This window comes from Seriola aureovittata, chromosome 15 (assembly GCF_021018895.1).
Source record: "Seriola aureovittata isolate HTS-2021-v1 ecotype China chromosome 15, ASM2101889v1, whole genome shotgun sequence".
Lineage (NCBI taxonomy): Eukaryota > Metazoa > Chordata > Actinopteri > Carangiformes > Carangidae > Seriola > Seriola aureovittata.
In genome coordinates, this window is record NC_079378.1 from 23821790 (window position 1) to 23841405 (window position 19616).

Sequence of the window (19616 nt, forward strand, 5' to 3'; positions counted from 1 at the left end):
TTCAGAAAAATTAAAATGTGAGTCGGTAAATATAAAATGTTAAAGTGAAGAAAAGGCATCAATGTTTTATAACGTTATAATGTCAATAAACTATTTGCACCTCATGTTGTGTGATCATGTGACGTGCATGTGTCACAGGGTCGGTTCTGTGGAGGAAACCTGGAGGGTGAAAAAATGGGAGACTAGAGTTCTGCCTCCTCTGTGTCTGATCAACACACTGCGGCGACGGCCATCACACCTTAGCCACCTAGTCTCACCTCCATTATATGTTTAATTGATGATTAACAGCAGTAAGAGTAAAGGGTTGAGTAAAGGGTTTCAGAGGAGCTTCAACTCCCCCGCCCCCAAATACAAAAACTAAGTGAAAGATTATACAGTTCTGTCTTTTGTTTCTTTGTCTTTCACATGTTTTCACTCTCCTCTACAACCCTGAAAATAAATTTGATTAACTTCTGATCTCCATGAAGAAGAGACAAAGATTCTGTAATCACCATCACTAACAACAGCTACACGTCATCTACCCCACACTACCTCTGTGGCTTGCGTGCCCCACCTTGGCTCTGTGCGCTCCACTGGACACGGACACGGACACACACACACACACACACACACACACACACACACACTCTCTCTCACACTTGCTTCACGTTTAAAGCCCTCAGCTCTCGGCGCTCCATCGAGGATCAAACAGGCTTTCAGAGGAGAGAGCTTTCCAATCCATTACCCAGGACATTTCAGAAGGCTGTCATGGTAACTGAGGAAATCATATTTCTCCCTCTCTGTATCTTTTCCAGATATTTGATATTTGAACTGGTGCTTGTGAAACGGGGCACAAAGTGTACCGGAGCACCAGCTGTCCACTATTGACACGTCTGAAACGGCCTCTGCACGGTCCTGCCAACATCACACACACACACACACACACACAAATACACCAGACACTTATAAAAAGGAACATGTGTGTGAGATTGGGTAATATTGGAGACATTATGAGCAGCAGTTGTTTCAGGAGCTGCTGTGCATGATGTTCGACGTTCTCTCTCTTTTTGAGTGTTTTTGTTTCATTTGTGATGTTTGCAAATGAAAACAACCTCAGGAATCCCACTGTGGCTCCCACTACTCCTCTGAGACTCCCTCTGTCTCTCCCTCTCCTGTCCTCCATCTTGCTCTTTTCCTCCCTCCATGTGGCCATCTCTCTACTGGCCTGATGGAAACTGCATGTGCAGGCTGCAGTGATTGACTGGATCATGTGTTTTGCTGGCAGACACGTTCATGCACGGCAGCTATGTGCGAGAGGATGCTGAGCCAGGGTGTGTGCACAAAATGCTGTTTCTGGCCGACTTACTGGCGGACTCCTTGAATCCTTTGGCAGAGTGGACGATCACATGCAGGAAGCCGTAGAGGCCGGGAGTCTCCTCATCTGGAAAACAAGCACACGGAGCAGTTAGTCCAATTCCTGATGTAAATAAGGTGACGTGCTGTATTTACCAGACGATCAGAAGTGGAGTTTGTGTACGTGAAACAAAGATGCAAAGATAAACAAGCATGGAAACCGATGACACACTCGACCCTGCTGTTTCCTGTCTGCAGCTCCACATCGACTCTGTGCCGTTAAGAGACAGAGTCACAGACAGAAACAGAAAGTAATGTCACTCACTCCTCCAACACATGGGACCCATGATCTGCTCCTACAAGCACGTTTGTTTTTCAAGTTGCATGAACGAGTGACTTTTGAGAACTTGTAGCGATCACTAGTTTTCTCATACTTGATTTTTCTTTTTGATACGAACGAATTCATCCAGACGTGTCGTACGAGTCGTGTCCAGTCTGCCTCTCTTCACAGGACAGAAACACTGACTTCACTAAGAGTCATAAAATATGATTCTGAAATTAACTAAAATAATGCAAACTAACATCCTATTCACCAGATCATTGTCATCATGGTCTGTCAATGTACTTACACTGAGATTTTATGATTTTTTTTATTGGTATATTTTAACACAGCGACTTACACAGAGCCGTAGTTGATAGAAAATGCTCTCAGGGATTTGTCAGCAGGTCGATGCCCAGTGTTTTCTGTTCAGTCTGACAGCAAAGCATCATCCACTGTGTTCTACAATGACTCTACTGTACTGTTGTCCAATATCTCATGTCCCTTTGACATAACCTAACCTGTATGTCAGTCATGGACCATTTTGCATTAGAAATAACTTTAAATTTCTTTTTTTCTCCCCTCTTTGGCAACGTTTCTGTGAATGAAACGTTCCCACACACAGAGAGGAACAGGCCGCCTCAAATAGAAAAGGCACAGCGGCAGTCATCAGGCTGAAATGAGCAGTTTACCAAGAACGAGACTCAGAAAAAAGCACAAGAGATTTAGAATAAGATTGAGAAAAATGTTCTTCCATGAGGCCGACTGTCTGGACGCTGCCTTAACTTTCACTTTCAGACTGTATCTCTAATCAAGGTCGAGGTCTAGACCCATTAGAAGTCTTTAAAATGGATAATCAACGTAAACTTGCTCAGTGGGAATCGGCTGTGGCTGGGTGGTCCAACTTATCATTATTAACTTCCACTACAATAACTGCTCTCACCCTCGGCGACTAAAACACACATTCAAATGAGGTCAGCAGAAAGACGTGAATACAGTGCACCAGAACAACTGAAGTAAATGTCTTATTTGAGGATGGGAGTGAAAATTATTATTACAACCTTTTGTCAGATCAGTATCAGACCTCCCATCAACAAGCACAGGCTTCTGCCAAAACAACGGAGCTGGCTGCAGACAGGAGGCTGGTGGGTGGATGGTTTTTGGGTGGCCTGATGTACCCCCCCCGTCCTGCCACACACATGAGGGGGAAACACTCTTTGCTTAAGGCCTGTGAAGCCCGACTGTTTCCAGGTAAATAAACCACGGTGGAGGGCTCCAGGACTGTTTGGAGCTCCACTGTAGGCGGCTGAGAGGAGAGCTCTCAGTCCCTGGGGTTAACTCTGTGTATGTGTGTGTGTGTGTGTGTGTGTGTGTGTGTGTGTGTGTGTGTGTGTGTGTGTGTGTGTGTGTGTTGTATGAAAGCGATAGGAGAGTTTCACCAGGAGATGGTTCAAAGGTTCAGCTTCGAGGTGGCCTCTGTGCTGCTTTTAGAAAACTGAAATCTGTTCTTTGCATTTGAATCTAATTTGAACAATAAACTGAGGAAACTCAGAGAAAACCAATGAATAATATGTGATAATTCACAATGACTCAATGAAAGGAGTCAAATGAAAGTGTGAATATTCCAGGGTCTCTGCTTTTCATCCCTCCTCTTCATTATGAGAAACATTCCTCTGGCAGCTGGTCTCCATTTCAACCCTACTGTGCTCCCTGCACCTCATGTCACTGAGGGGTGTGTGTGTGTGTGTGTTTATGTTTTAATTATAATGAGGAGTGGGTGAAAACGTGGGACTGTGAGCTCTGTGTTAACACCGGGATATCACCGCCCTAGAAACAAAATATATCCATCAACAAAGTGACGAATCTGTTCCACAGCAGAGCTGAAGGTTTAATCAAGTTAGCAGAGCACGTTCACATGGAGGGAGTCTGTCACAGCACTACAACATTACTCACCAAACTACTTTAAAAAGGAGCTTATACAGTTTGGTGGATATGAAGGAGAAGGATATAAACTGAATCACATAAATTCTGCTATTGAAAAGATGTCAAGGAAAGTCTGATCAGATCTTATTTGGATGAAACCAAATCTTTTATTCTAAACTAAATATTCAAAACGCTCTGAACAGAAAATAAACATTTAAGGGGCCAGTGGTAAATGATTGGTTTGGATTAGAGCTTAAAAATGCATTTAAATATCCATCTCCAACCGTCTCCTCACAGACTCTTCCATCTCCTGCACATTTACACCTGAAACAGTCATTTATTTCATCATATATATGATCACCTGTCCTGTTGCAAATCCTCCGATACTGTTTTTAAGATTTACTTGGACTGAGAAGGTCGGAGACTTGAGGACAGAGGGAGACATGGACGATCTGTTGCTAGGGAGGGAGGTCTACTGTATTCACAGGTTTGCACCCCGGGGCTCGAATGTCATGAGATCTCTTGTAGATATTTTGTTTAAATGTCTATTTCTTATTTTAACAAGAGACAAAAAGTATCATTCTCCCTCGAACCTCAAGAACAAACCATGACACCGGCTTCACTGGAAACTGGAAACTGACTTCTGGGAAGTTCAGTGCAAAAACACTGAAGCAGTTTCCTCTCGTTTCCCAGAATGCAAAGTTAAAATAAAAAACCATGAACCCCTGTGATCGCTAACACGTCATCTTCACAGAGATACCACTGGACATGACATGGATCTTTTTTCTGTTTGACGTACAGTCTTGAAGCCTCTGTGTGGTCGTGAGTGTGTGCTGTGTGAGAGACCCCTGCGCTGTTCGAGGAGATCAGAGTGGGTCGGCCAGATGGCTTTAATGTCACCACCAGCCTCGCTGCAACGTGGAGAACTGGAGCAAAAACAAACATATAGGAGCTGCGAGCTCAGCGACACACTGCCTGGCATTGACTGCTACGAGCTAGATGAGAAACATATTGTAACCTAGATTCATCTCCTGCACGGCCCCCCCCCCCTCTCATTATGTGGCTCTTTTTTTTTTTTCTTTCTTGTGCCGAGAATGTAATAGATGCTTTTGTGTGAATTTAAACTCAAAGCAGAGAGGAGAGGAAGGGGGGGGGGGGGGACAGACAAAGCATTCAAACATGAGAGAATGAAAAAGATACTGTGTGTGAGTGTTTCTTACCGTCCTTGTTACTGGTGACAGGAATGTTGTGGACGGTCCGGAGTTTGAAGCAGGAGCTGGTCAGGACCTGGAGCTCGACTGAACTTAATACACAAGCTTGGAGATCTGAGAAACACACAGGAACCACACAGTGACGGTCAGACCTTCACGTCTCTGTGCTGCAGGGGATAAAACTTCATGTGTCCTACAGACAGAGACAGTCGAGGCCGGTGTTACCTTTCTTCTGGAGTTTCTGGATGCTTTCCCTCCACTCTGACCTCTCGTAGTCAGAGGAGAGGAGAAACAGATAGCTCTAGATACACAGAGAAAACACTGTTAACAAACGCATCAAGGACATGACATGTCTACACTAACACCATGACTGAAGAGCTGAAAGAAATTCAACAATTAAAACTGAAGATTTTGCACAGAAAAGTGTAAATGTTTCTAAAAACCACCAGAAAAGCTGTGGTGTGAAAATATCTCACAGTCATGAGACTTTTATTTTGGAAAAATAAACCTAATATACATCTCCTCTATCACAAAGGAGTCTTTTGAAAGGCGCACGTCTCCCTCTAGTGGTGAGAGCGGAGTGCTTCGGCTCCGTGTGACAGGTCAGTTTTACCTTTCCATGTTTGTTGTGGATGCGGAAGGGGATGGTGGGCGAGTGTGTGAGCAGCCACGACTCCTGCTCATTCATCTTCTTCCTCAGACGCTCCACGCGGCTCTGACCCTTCGGTGCTTTCTGCACACGCACAGAGAGACAACAGAAAACCATGCATGGAATTTTAATTTGTGCTGAAATAATATTTAAAACAATCAATAGAGTGATGGTGAGAAACATTTATCAAATGAAATACCAGACGTCGCTGTGCAGCTTCTAAAACAGAGGTGAGGCGGATACTGCATGCGTCAAAGTAAACCACTGATGCGTGTCCGTTCATGGGGTACTTTCCAAACAGGAATTGCTAATATCAAATTCAGCATATTTTTAATGGTTCCAGTTTGTCACAATTTAAACAAATATATGTTTAAAAAAAAAAACCCCAGGGTTTAAGTTGTGTCAGCAGCTAAAAGTCTGTAATTAAAAAACCTGGAGAATGGTTATCGCTCAGACAGAGGACAAAGGATAATAAATAACAAAGTCCATTACAATCACATGTTTTCATGTTGTCCCATCAACATTGTTGTTATATTACATTTTCCTTTTCACTCTGTGTCATATCATTGCATATTAAAGTTATTTGTCTGTTGGTAAGAAATCATAAGACTTCACTTTGGTCTCTGGAAAATCTAGTAACAATGAATAGAAAATAAAAAATCAATAGATTAATTGATATCAAATAATAATATAAGTAAACACAGAATGAAGGAAAATCTGTTATAATGTGTGGAATAGCAAAGCTTCTCTTTCAGCTAAATGCAGCTTAGATTTCATTTTTAAATCTGACGTATAGACTTTACAGTAGAAGACCTTATAAAGTTTTGTTTTTCATTCTTTATTAATATCTGTGTTCATGTTACTTTCTCCCTCATAACCTCAAATAATAATCGGCGACTTGAGTGTGATCACAATGTGAATGAAATGTTTGTGGATCCATACTTGTGATGTCTGGTCGACAAAATCTTTAGCACAACAAATAAGAGACGGGAGAATATTCTTAACTGTTGATCTTGTGTCTAGTTAACACAAGATTAACTAGACAGAAGTTATGATTGATTCAAATTTGAGCTAAACGATTACAACAAAATCATCAATCATTCCTGCTGCTGTCAAGTTCTTATCAGCATGTAATCAGCTTATCCAAAACCTTCCTATTTTCCAGGAAAGACTGTGGATAAGCCTCTGAAACGGTGCAGCAAGAGTCTCTATATATAATTCAAGGATCTTAGTTCTGCACGAGTACTGAAGGAAAACAAATACACACATCCTCCCAGCCCTCACCAGGAAGCCATGAGTCAGAGCCTGGTACAATCAGCTGAATCTCTCGCTGCTCTGGCCGCCTCTGACTCTAAATACCAGCCGTGGTCACTCTCTGTGCTCGGAGTGGGCGAGTTAACGCGGTGCGAGGGGAATAACAGGAACTCTCTTCTCCCTGAAGGGTACGGTGTGTCTCAGCCAGCGGTGCGGGGGTGAACTGCGGTTCATACTTGTAACGGCTGGAGACTTAAAACTGCTTTTTTCTTTCCGACACATGTCAACACCCGACTGTTTCAGCACTGACGGGAACAGACGAGGCAGGCCGACGTGAGGACAAAGCTTTTCAGGAGTGAGCGTCAGCACTTTGACCACTGCTGCAAATCACAGTGACATTTTGAGATGAGGAGGAATTTTTTTTCTTTGGTACAGTTAGAGTCGGGTCAGGCTTCAGGTTTATTTTGAGTTTTTCTCCAGTTTGAGAATCTTTATTACACACGTTTAGATTTTCATGTTTTCATGTGCTTCCGTACAGATCACAGGAGACGTTACCTTGACTCTGTCTAAGACAAACAAAAGGTGTGGCTGACAACCACTGAGTAAAAAGGAAGGTCCAGTGGTTCCATTAAGGAATCACTGACATGGGGGAGTTTTTCATGGAAGTCTGTGGATGCCATGATAAATAGCAGATGGTTATCAAAGTTCCAACACACAAAAAACTTCCTTCCTGAGTCACTTGTATGTGTTTGTGTTTCTTACAACAGTAAAAGATTAATTCTCAGAGACTCTGAAAGTTTCCTCTGCTCATTTTATAATAACTTTTTTTCCTTCATCATCATCATCTTCCTCTGTACCAAATGTTTGACGTGTTTCCGTAAATGTTCCACCACAAGATACAGTAAGATACAGTCCTCTTCGTCAAGCCGAGACACCATCACATGTAGGTGATTAGATTTTACACACACACTTTGACATCAAGTCCAGATAATCCAGTCCTCCTGCGGAGCGACACAGTCTGCTACTTTAATGTTTAGTTTTTCTAACCATACATTCTCTACCAAGTCCAGTGAAGCCTCCTGAACCGGCTCCAAACTCTACACTGGCTCTTTTTGTGTGTTAATACGGATTAAAAGTTGGTTTCAGTCCCCGGTCTCAGTGTTAAACCCACACTTTCTGACTAAGCCATTCTAAGCCACAGGAATACATTGGATTTTACTCGACATGCCAATAGCAGGATTTAGGAGCCAAACGGATTACCTTCTCTTTCTGTATCTCACTCTTTAAGACCGAGATCTTGATCTTCATCTCCTCCAGCTCATGCTCAGGCAGGACTTGGATGCTGGGGCAAGAGTCGGAGTCCTCCAGGGTCTGGAAAGTCAAGTCCGCCAGAGGGATGTACCACTTGCACTCATACTGCTGGTGACGGCTGCAGATGGAGAAAAGATGGAAGGACGCAGGAACAAAGAAAGAGGAGAATATGAAAGTGGATTAGTGAAGGAATTATATGATCCAGACAACCTTACAAGTTACACTAATCGGTCTCCTGAGGGTCACTACAATTCAAAGTCATTCTCGTAACATGTATTTCTTCTCTATTCAAAAATGTTTGACCTCTGAGCTAATTTGGTGTGAAACACGTCAAAAAAATAATGATTCATTTTCAGCAGAGAGCTGCTTCCACCTGACTGATTTTCATTGTATGAGCCTTTCCTCTGTGTTCCTGTGTGCTGCAGAGTCCGCTCATGAACAGCGCGACGCCTTCATCAGCCTCCATTCTGGTGTGACTACCACCAGTATCGGAGTGTAACCAAGTACATTTACTCAAACACTGAACTCGAGGATTTTATTTTCTCAACTACATTTCAGAAACTTTTTACTGCACAATTATCTGCAGTTTCTTTGCAGGTTAGGATTTTACACAAAACAAGTGAGCAGTTTCTAACATACGATTCTTTGTTTATATCAGCTCGACCTGCTACAACACGCCAATGCTTCTGTAATAATGATTTACAAACTGAATAAATATAAACTAATAACTGACTTATACTGAGACACTGACAGGGCTCTCTCTGCTGAGTACTTTTACTTTTGATACTTTAAGTACATTTACTTTTACTTGTAACAGAGTAGATTTATACTGTGATATTGCCCAATTTAATATCAACTACTCAAAATAGATTATTGTATATTTCTGACGTTCATGGGTTTAGATGGAGAAGAAAAAATTACACAACAAACGTAAAAGTCTGCTGGGTTTCACTGTCAGTGAAGTGGTTTGTGGGAAAATCAAACTTTTATAAAGGGCGAGACTAACTGGGATTTATTGTCCGCCTCTGTTCAGCCACAGCAAGAACAACTCAGCACATCATGTTGACTCAATTCACTTTTCATATGTGAAGTTCTGTCCTTTCATCCAAAACTCAGTCTGTGACGTCAGGCTGGCTCTTTAGCAGCAAGGGTGGAGTATACAGGGTTTAAAGACAATGAGAAAACATTGTGTGGCAGTAAAGTCAATGTAAATGTGACTAATCCCAAAATGACAGAACAGAGATAATCATAGGATTCAATGGGATTAAGGATTTTCAGTGATTTAACCCGAGGTCACAGAGGTCTGGTTTGCTTTAACTGTGTGTGTGTGTGTGTGTGTGTGTGTGTGTGTGTGTGTGTGTGTGTGTGTGTGTGTAGCCGGTGAGATAACACTACAGGCCATGTTAGCTTGATTTACAGGTCTGGTAATTACCGCAGCGCTGCGAGGGGCGGCTGCACGTGACACAGACAAATGTTGAATGTCGACCAAAATAAGATCCGAGTAGTCCGACAGCCGCCGCCTTCGTGCTGACGAGGCGAGCGACATGCAATCCTGTAAATGTGACAGCTAATCTAAGGACGTGTCAAGCTTTTAAATGTGGCATCACCCACACACACAGCCAGTGTGTTTGTGTCACCTCCCTGTACTTTCCCTCCATTTCAAAGAGATCCTGAAACACACCCTCTGCCAGTTCTTACACCTCTTTCTGAGGAACACACATCTCTCTTTTCACCATGAATATCTGCTGCTCTCCTCCACTCTATAAAACACCAGAGGCTAAATGCCAGCTTGTCTTTCTCTTACAGAGGCTTCAAAAAGCTTCCCTGCTTCACACAGCCAGCAACAGAGAGAGAGAGACAAGATCGTCTGCAGTGCCGGTGTCATTCGTTCTGTTTCACTGTCGGGGGCTGATGTGGAAAATGAATGACATATATAGATAGAAAGATGGAGAGGATAATCCGAAGAGAGTGGCTATTTAAAGGTATGCATTTGTCTCCTCTGTGGTAAATGTTTTGATAGTCTGGATGGGGGGGGGGCAGTAAAGTGGACTCACCCCACAGCCGTCTTCTTCATCTTGGCACAGAGCAGAAGATCCGTGAAGAGGAAGACGTGCCGTAGCTTCCTGGAGCTTTCTGACACCTCCACCAGGAAGCCATCCTTCACCAGCTGACGGGCCTACGAGAACACCTGATGTCAAGTCTTGTCATGTGCCACCGATGCAAACACAATGCTGATGAACTTGACTCAGCACTGATCAAACAGTGGTGAAATGGGAAGTCATGCGAGTGGATAACTGGACCCAGGGAGGAGGTGGTTTGAACAGGAAGAATGATTTTAACAAGCAAAACCTTGTGCTTTAATTATATTAACACACATTCAACTGGCATAACGTGTTTTTATTTTATTTTGAAAGTGTTTTATGCTGAGCCTTAACATTCAATGTCATATTCCAGGAGAGGTAAAGAAATGATTTGAACCGACCTCAGTCAAACAGAGTATTATACTGCGTATTAATATACAGCGTACTAATACTGGCTGCCTTTTCCCCTCCATCCAGGGTCAGCCTCTGCTTGCACCCTGACTTCAAAGTGAATGATCAGTTCATTAGGTCGTGATTTTTACTGCGTCAGCTAAGAAGGAAAGACCAGAGAGGACTGGGAAAAGACAACAGTGCCACCTCCTGCCATTATATTCGTTACAGTGTGTGGGCCTTCTCTAGTTATTAGTTGGTAATTAAAAGGTCACCTATGAATCATAACCTCATTCATACTAAGAGAAGATGTGATTCAGCCCTGAACACTGTAATCGCACAGATAATCCCACACACCTCTCCCTTGGGCGTGGTGACGGCGGTCCTGCGAGGGTCAATCTCCTCGTTGATGGAGGAGAGGAAGTTCTGAGATATCCGCAAGGCGTCCTGCAGGAGGGGGAAGTCCGGGTGGTCCTTGGGGGTGTGTTTCAGCAAGTCCTGAAACACAAGCACAAAAAAATGTAAGGTTATGTAGACACACGGTTACAGTCTGTGCTGTGATCACCCTGAAAGCACAGAGACAATTGTTGGTGCAATGATGTAAAAACATCTGTAACAACAACTAGTAAATTGTATTTTTCGATCGTTCCATTAAAGTAATTTTGATCTTATTCTGTATCTCATTAGAAACACTTTCTTATTTTCTAATAACTGAAAAAAAATATTGTTTTTTTAAAATCCGTCCAAAAATAAGCAGAAGTTCTGATTTCGTTTCATGTTCGTAATCAGAACTGAACTGCTCCGTACGTACGCAGCACTGCAGTAATCTCTGCACATCTCATTTCCTTGCTTTTGTTGAAGCTGCTTTCATCAGTGTAGCAGGGTGATGAACACGACAGCCGACTTGAGAGGTTTGAGCTTCTCTCTTATTTCCAAAATGAACGCCGCCAGTTTTTTTTTTTTTTTTTTTTTTTTTTTGCCGCCTCTTAGTTAACATGAATGACAGGAACATGAACTTTGTAGAAACACACACACCGGCCTCAGATGCACTGGACATGTTGTTGTTCCGGCAGCTTTATGCAAACGCATTCATGCAATACACTCCTGAAACCTAACCGAGGCGTCTCGGCTTGCTTGATTGACAGTTTCCACTTTATTACTAATCATGCAAAGAGGTAGGCTTATTTAAACTGGAGGAGACTGAGATAAACAACAAGTTTCAGCACTTGGCTGCTGCGTGGTGTCGCAAATCAAGATTTAATTCAGGAGAGTTAAAATTTCATTCTGAAGGTAGGATTTACCATGAAGAATGTAGTGACTATCATAATGGCTATATCCTTTTAGTGCAGCCTGTTTATTCTGGTTAAAGTGTGTGTCAGCGAGAGGCGTTTAAAAAAAAATTATTTTCTCATTTACTTCCATATATAAATATATATTGTTTTTTTGTTATTTGCATGAATTGATCCTTTAAAGCCGTGTAAGTGCCGGCTGTGTACTCACATGAAGGACCAGGGTGCTTCTGGTGACACGGTCAATCGGCTTATAAAGGAGAGCTGCAGGGAGAGAAGAGCAGGAATCTGAGTCAGTGTTGCACACACACACACAAACAGACACACACACACACACACACACACACACATCAATACTCCCAGACACACACATTCATACACAGGAGGTCACAGTTCACACAGCTCAGACATGGAGAAACACTCCCACTCAGCTCACACTGAGGTAAACACGGCACCTGCAGTCTGACAGATGATGACTCCTAGGCTGACATTCAACTTAATAACAGCAAGCATCCACACTGCTGAATTGTTCTTCAGTAAGACATGCAGCCGACCCCCGACCTTTGACCTCCCTGTGCACGTGAAATGACAGCTTCCATGTGGGGATCACATGACTGTTATTTTAAAAACTCTGACTGTGTGTTTGTGTGAGGTTCTGTAGAGTGGAGGTGGGGGAATGCAGCAGTTTGTTACTGCACAGTGAAGGGATGGATACACACACACACACACACACACACACACACACACACACACACACACACACACACACACACACACACACACACACACACACACACACACACACACAGGTCTGTCGGCAGGCTGCTTAACATGCAGTCCATCTCCAGGGTTGATGCTTCAGCCTCCTATTGGTTCCTCAGCAGTTTGCTTTCTCTGCATCTTTATGCTGCTACTAGGTAAACTACAGCCGGCCCACACACTGGACGAGGAGGGAGTCAAACACATGCACCAACATACACAGCACTAATTTATGCACGTATCTATAAAAAAGTGCAACAAGACAGACACGTGCCCACACGCCACCGTTCCTGTGTCCAAGTCACAGTTTAAATCTGCACCACCGCATTTGGCTGGTTTCCCCTGGGACGCCTTTGCTGCTGAGGGAGTGTGAACAGCAGCAGGTCTGACATACATGACAGCTCGAGGTGAGAAACTCCCACAGAGATATGACGGAGGGAAAGATCGGGAGAAAATGGAAAAAAATGACAGAGGGGAGATAGACGTCAGGCAGGACCCCCAGGGAGAAAGAAATAAGAAGCAAACGCACATAGATGTAAAGATGAGACGGGGGGGTGAGAGGACTTTTATTCTGGGTTTCTTCTGTCAGAACCAGCAGTTGTGTGATGAAATGCCAAAAACGTCTCAAGGTCTCAAAATAATAACGCCATTACTGTCGCCAGGCATTGTAAAAAAAAAAAAAAAAAAGAAAAAAAAAAGGTATAATAACGTCACCCTGCACGTATGCGCAAAAATAAATGAAGTAAAGGTATGTGCTGAACACAAACCTGACTCACAAGGGCATACAGATTTAGAAAGCAGCTGAGGACGTTCCACTCGGTGATCAAGCTAATCTCCATTTATTACAGTGAAGATTGCAGCCTTAAAGCAGCTGATCTCAAACCTGAAGGGCAGAGGGGCCGGCCGGCTGAAACAGGGAGAGGGGATGTGGCTTCTGTATGCAGCGCAGGTCGTCCACAGCGCTCTGCTCACAGAGAGGCAGAAACTCAGCTACACTTCCCCTCCAATGTTACACTTATCTGTTTAAACCATTGAACATCGCTCCCTTCTGTTGCGGGCCACTAGTGTTACATTATCTCTCTGTTCTTCTTCTCCCCTTTGTACTCTCACTTTAAAGTGTTAATTCTCCTTTCTTCTCCATCTAGTATGAGAAATGAAAGGGCAAGAGCAGAAACCTACAGGGAGCATGTTCAGATGGACTAATAGAGCTCGTCATATTAAACTTTACACACTCACATATACATACATACATGCTCAGCCACTATGAGACCAAAGAGAATCTTGGAGAAGGCCTCGCTGATGCACTTTGAAGTCTCTCCACCCTCCGGTCATTAATAATGCGGCCTCCATCAATGGTCGCGGCTCAGTGAACTAATACTTCTACCTCCTGGAGGATTTACTACAGGACCTGCTCTGACTGCAGGGGCGCTGAGCGCCATTATGTGTGTGAGCGGCTTCGTATTCACCTCGAGTAGAGGTGCTTCAGGAAAGTTTAGGTGACTTTGGATACAAAACAAGCATCGGATGTCAGCGCAGCACAGATCAGTACATCTGCAGTGTGTTAGCCGTCAGTAGAAGGCAGTCCATCAGCTGTAATGATTATTTATGCCCCATGTTGAGATGTATGTCTGAAATATTGATGCACCTCAGTTCCATCTGTAAACAATCGTTTTTAGCTGCTAAAATTCATTCATGAACATTCATGGTCCTCATCCTCCGAGTCTGTTCAGTCACAAAACGGTTACAGAAACCTGGGAAACAAACACCTTTTACACCTGAACAACCTGGTTCATTCTTTACTTTTCTCTTTTCTCTTTTTCTGTACATGACGTTACTGTTACATGTGCAGAGACATGAATAATCAGAATACTTGATGTTCCAGGGAAACATCACTTCCTGATTAACGAGCACGGAAGTGTGTCTGCTGTATCAATGCAGGATAATTGCAGGATGATTTTCCAGCTGCACATTTTTTTAATAGCACTGTCGCCTCACAGCAACAAGGCTCTGGGTTCGAACCCTTTCTGCGTGGCGTTTGTATGTTCTCCCTGCGCCTGCGTGGGTTCTCTCCAGGTTCTCCAGCTACCTCCCGCAGTGCAAAGACGTGCACATTGGGTTAATTGGGAACTCTGAACTGCCCATAGAAGTGAATGTGAGTGTGACTGGTTGTTCGTCTCTACATGTCAGCCTTGTGATAGACTGGTGACCTGTCCAGGGTGAGCCCCGCCCTCGCCCAGTGTCAGCTGGGATTGGCTCCAACCCCCCGCGAGCCTTTATGAATAAACGGGATGGATAATGGATGGAGATTTTTACTTATGTGCATTTTACAAACTAGGAGCAAAGTTCAGTGGGAGTCAGAAGAAGAGAGGAAGAGAAGACAGAGGGAGGGGGATTATTGGAAGTCGATGACCTGTCACAGCGAGGCGCCTTTGATTGGTCCGGTTCTCAAGGTCGCCTTGATGACTTGGCTGACAGTTCATCTTTGCTAACGAGGGGATAGACCATGTGGGCGAAGCCTTTGAACGAGCACAACACACGGACCGCTCGCGGTCTACAGCTAGGACACCGGCGCCGCCAGCTTTCAGCTCTCACTATCTGGCAAGACATTCAGCTCGCGATGCCAGGCGTGAGCCGTGAAGGAGGGCGGGGAGGACAGACCGAGACCGATAGGAGGGAAAATAAAGAGGGCAGAATGACAGACAGAGAGAGGGCATACAAGGATTAAGTAAAAGAGAGCAAATGGCAGCGGTGTGGAGCAAGTCCCAATTTACATGTAAAACAGGGTGTCAGATGTTTGATTTAGTACTCGTGTTGCTATTTGCATCCATTCATTAGGAGGTGTCAGGCAGATGAAACAGCAAGCGTTATTATATGTAAACAACCCTGACAAATTGATTTATTCCAATAAAGAAAACACACAAAAGCACACGTCAGCTCGTTTGGCTGCGGTCCAGTTAAATCCTGTGGAAGGCAAGAAGGATGGAGGGATGAGCGCAGGCAAGGAAGGCAGGTTTAAAGAAAGCTAGAAAGCATGAGAAAAGAATTATGGGGCGAATAGAAAGAGGAAGAGTCGTAGTTGGTAGTTTCAGAGCTGAGGTGGAGAAACCCCTCGACTGCCTCGTCAGGTAATTAAGGAACTGCAATGCAAACAGTAATCAAAGCCACTCACCCGTGTCCTGGCTGTGGTATGAAACTAGTTTCATGCTACTCAACTACCACAGTGAAGCAGACAAATGATATAGTCATCTCAGACGATATAGTGTCGTCTCAGGAGTAAAGGGTGAGAGAAGAATGCTGTTGAGTGTTCCTCATTTACGACGCATAAATTAACAGAGACATCACAGGTACATGCTACTGAAAACTGACACACACATGAACACACACACACACACACACAAACACACACACACACACACACACACACACACACACACACAGGCTCCCTCAGCCTGACAAAGCCGCACCATTTGCTCATCATGTTTATTTATCATTGCATATTTGTACAGCCGACAGTTTCCCTCTGTCCCCTGCAGCACGAGGTCTGGCTCCTGGTTTAGTTGAGCGAGATGCCAGCAGAGCACCGGCATGTACGAGCTCCCTAATACAATCACAAACAGATCAGACTTGTTCCAATCCTCAGGTGATAAGTATTCTCTATGAGGAGCAGCCCGGAGTGCCGAGTCCTTGCACTCAGACTAAACGTGGTTTGCTTTTAAACAGACACACACAGATAGAAGATGCCGTCCCGGCGAGCCACATATTCCAGAGGACCATCATCACTCAGCGACCACACAAAAGCTCTGACGCTTCAAAGAAACTAATTTTATCACTGCCATTACGTGGGTGTATGTACAGCACATACATGTACAGAAACAGGTAAAGGTCAGAAATCACCGGCAAGCAGACAGCACCATCACATAACAAGCATCAGAAAACATCAGTTACATATCAGCCAGTATCCCAAATCAATATCTGACAGCTTATCAATAAGTGTCCAAACTTCACAGCAAACACACTGCACCTAACATTATTCTCTAACAGCATTCAAGTTGCCCCAAAGCAAACGGCGGCAGCTCGTATCATGCGGTCGTTACCGTATGTGCAGTTACAACACAGTCTGAGGACCAGAAGCACCTCCATATCCCTCCTCTCCTCTCTCTGTTCTCCTGCTCACTGCCTCCTCTCTCCGGCAGAGAGAGAGAGACAGAGAGGGGGGGTGGGGGGCAGAGAGAGAGAAAGAGGGAGGGAGGGAGGGAGGGAGAGCAAAAGTGTGTGTGTGCTCACACAAGCGCCAGTTTGCCTCCCAAAGCCCACCACTGCATACACAAGTAGAAGGGGCAGGACTGAAGTCTTAAAGCACCAACACATCCAAGACAGACGAACATGCACACTCATACAGACACACACACACAGGCACACACACGCACGCACACACACAAACACAAACTTACCCTCCATTGAAATAGTTGTGGTACAATCTTTGGAGTCTTTAGGACCTTTTACCTTGAGGTTCTGAAAGAAGAGTGGAACAATCAATTTGATTCATTAATACACACAACCATGCTCTCGCTCCCACACACACACACACACACACACACACACACACACACACACACACACACACACACACACACACACACACACACACACACACACACACACACACACACACACACACACACACACACACACACACACACACACACACACACACACACACAGAACACTGCTCTGTACTTGCTAGGCTGAAGCTGGCAGAACTAATGAAAAAGTATTGGGTGACTGCAGCAGACTGAGGCAGCTGAAGGAGGCTGGACAATGCAAACTTCAGAAAGTTTTGTTTTCAGCCACCGACACACCCTCACAGCCTGACAGCAAAATGATATTAATTATTAATGTTATTAATGTTTTGATGAAACACCCCTAAAACTCTTGTTGTAGTAGTTTTCTCTGCTGTACTCAGACTGGTGTTACGTCCGGGCGTCCTTTTGAAAATGACCATATATCAATATAAGTTTATATTAATGCAACTCTAAAGCAGGAATAACACTGGGTGGTAAGAGGATCAAAACAGGAAATGGAAGATCTTAAGGCGGGTTTGTTCCAAAGTTTAAATGGTATGTAGATACAGGTCGGCGGTGGCTAATACAGTACCACAGGTTCAAATACTCTGAGATCCCAGCATCCACCTTGCTGCGACTGTGTGATGACGTACAGTAGACTTATGGTCACCCAAACCCTCTCATGTGAATTACACTGCTCCTCTAATAAGTTTAAATGTGCATCATGTTGTAACATTGATATATCTGTTAATTGTGTTTTAAAGTAGTGTTCCTCAAAATAGGACGACATTTCCCATAAACAGTCGCTTCCTGTCGAAAAGAGGATGTTCCGACTCGCCTCTCTTCCCCTATTTACTGCCGTTCCATGTGGGTTTGTTTTTCTTCCCCGCTTTATTGAAGAGGATTTAACGTGACACCTGAGACCGGTCGAGGGATTAGTCTTTTGTCTAATGAATTCACTATTATGTAGGAGAACCAGGGGAGGAAAGTGAAATACAGTCACTGATTTTATTCTGGTTTGCCTTCCTCTGCAGACATTTGAGACGGAGAGCATCAATATTAAACCCAATGGCAGACAATTAATATATAGTATAGAGATGACACTCTACCATCTCCTCAGCAACTGTTGTGTTGGTGGTAATTATGCTAATGACTAAAACTTGATCTCTCCAAATCTACACCACTACTATTCAGACATGTTCTCCTCACATCCCTCCGTCCGCTCTCCGAGTCTCTCATCATCATCATCTTATCATGAACTCACCTCAGATATCTTCTGGAACTGGCTGTTGGCTTGGCTGCATTTCTCTGCCGTCTCTAGCGCCACCTTGTAGTTGTCCACAAAGGCTTTGTACACACCCAGCTGACTGGCCTGGGTCACATGACAAGAGACGGAATAAGAGACGTTAGTTAATGTGCAGGAGAAAGAGTAAAACAATGTATTCACCTTTAGCATTCATTAGCACCTCCATACCTCTGCATGTCACACAACTATATTAAAATTCATACACAGCCCTGGTAGATGAGATGATATGATATGATATGATATGATATTCTATTCCCATCATAATTTTGCCTTAAGTGGATAGTTGAAAAGAGAGCGGCGTTCCCTCCTTTGCTCTCTCAGCATACACCCTCACACACACACACACCCACAGTTACACATGCAGCACAGCATTGTCAGTGAACAAAAGCTAATCACATTCCCATGATGCCACTCCACTGGTGGCTCTGTGCAGTCCCCCTGATTGAAACAGAGTCACTTTCTCTTTTCTCTTCCCTTTCATTAACAGCCCCTCTCTGCAGCACTGTATGAGCATTGTAACAAGCTGCAGACCAGCAGTGCATGAATATGCATCCTGCTACAGCTCTGCTTGAATGGCTGGGCTGAAGAGCTGAATGCGTCCCATTAAAGCAACCAAATTAGATTGAGCTGAAAAGAGTGAATGAGTAAGACTTGTTACTTTTCTTCTTCAATCCCCCTCCTCCTGCTCTTTTTTCGTTTCCTCTCCTTCCAGTTCCTCTCAGAGTCGGCCTCAAGAGAGAAGCTGTGAGGGAATCACCCAGTCTGATTTGACATTTAAAACACATTGTGGATCAATACGTTTTTAGTAAGAACAGATGATGGTGACGATAAAACAAATAGCCAACAGATATTTCTGGATAGAGTCACAATTCTGACACAAAAGTTGAGCCACATAATGACTTAAATAGACAAGAGGTCAGACAAACAAGCGTCTGTGCATGACCTCATCATAACTGCCGACTTCATTATATCAAACCAAAACCTTGGATGGAAGAGAGAAACCACAACGTACGATCACTGAATCTCTAAAGATAGACTTTTTCACTTGGCAGCTTGGCTGGAAAGTACAAACCGAGCAGAATGACGTGATCGTGGTGTTTCATCAGTCCATCACGTTGTTTGGACAAACTGTGACCGGTGTGAAACCCCTCAAGCTCCGTCCCTCACAGAGACGCAGGACTTTGAGCTACGCTCCGAAAATAGAGCCTGCACTTCTAACAACAAGAGCTC

The 19616-nt window shown here is 43.9% G+C and overlaps 1 protein-coding gene across 2 annotated transcripts in view; it reads right to left on the reverse strand.

The window, feature by feature from the left end:
- The window catches only part of abr (ABR activator of RhoGEF and GTPase), a 121262-nt gene that overhangs the window by 40514 nt on the left and 61132 nt on the right, over positions 1–19616 (reverse strand). For both annotated transcript variants that reach the window (XM_056396461.1, XM_056396462.1), the window contains exons 5-14: positions 18345–18452; positions 16970–17030; positions 11971–12023; positions 10828–10968; positions 10054–10175; positions 7949–8117; positions 5399–5518; positions 5011–5086; positions 4795–4899; positions 1346–1420 (exon numbers count right to left, since the gene is read on the reverse strand). In XM_056396461.1, coding sequence (XP_056252436.1) covers positions 1346–1420; positions 4795–4899; positions 5011–5086; positions 5399–5518; positions 7949–8117; positions 10054–10175; positions 10828–10968; positions 11971–12023; positions 16970–17030; positions 18345–18452 — 1030 coding nt within the window. The remainder of the gene's footprint in view (positions 1–1345; positions 1421–4794; positions 4900–5010; positions 5087–5398; positions 5519–7948; positions 8118–10053; positions 10176–10827; positions 10969–11970; positions 12024–16969; positions 17031–18344; positions 18453–19616) is intronic.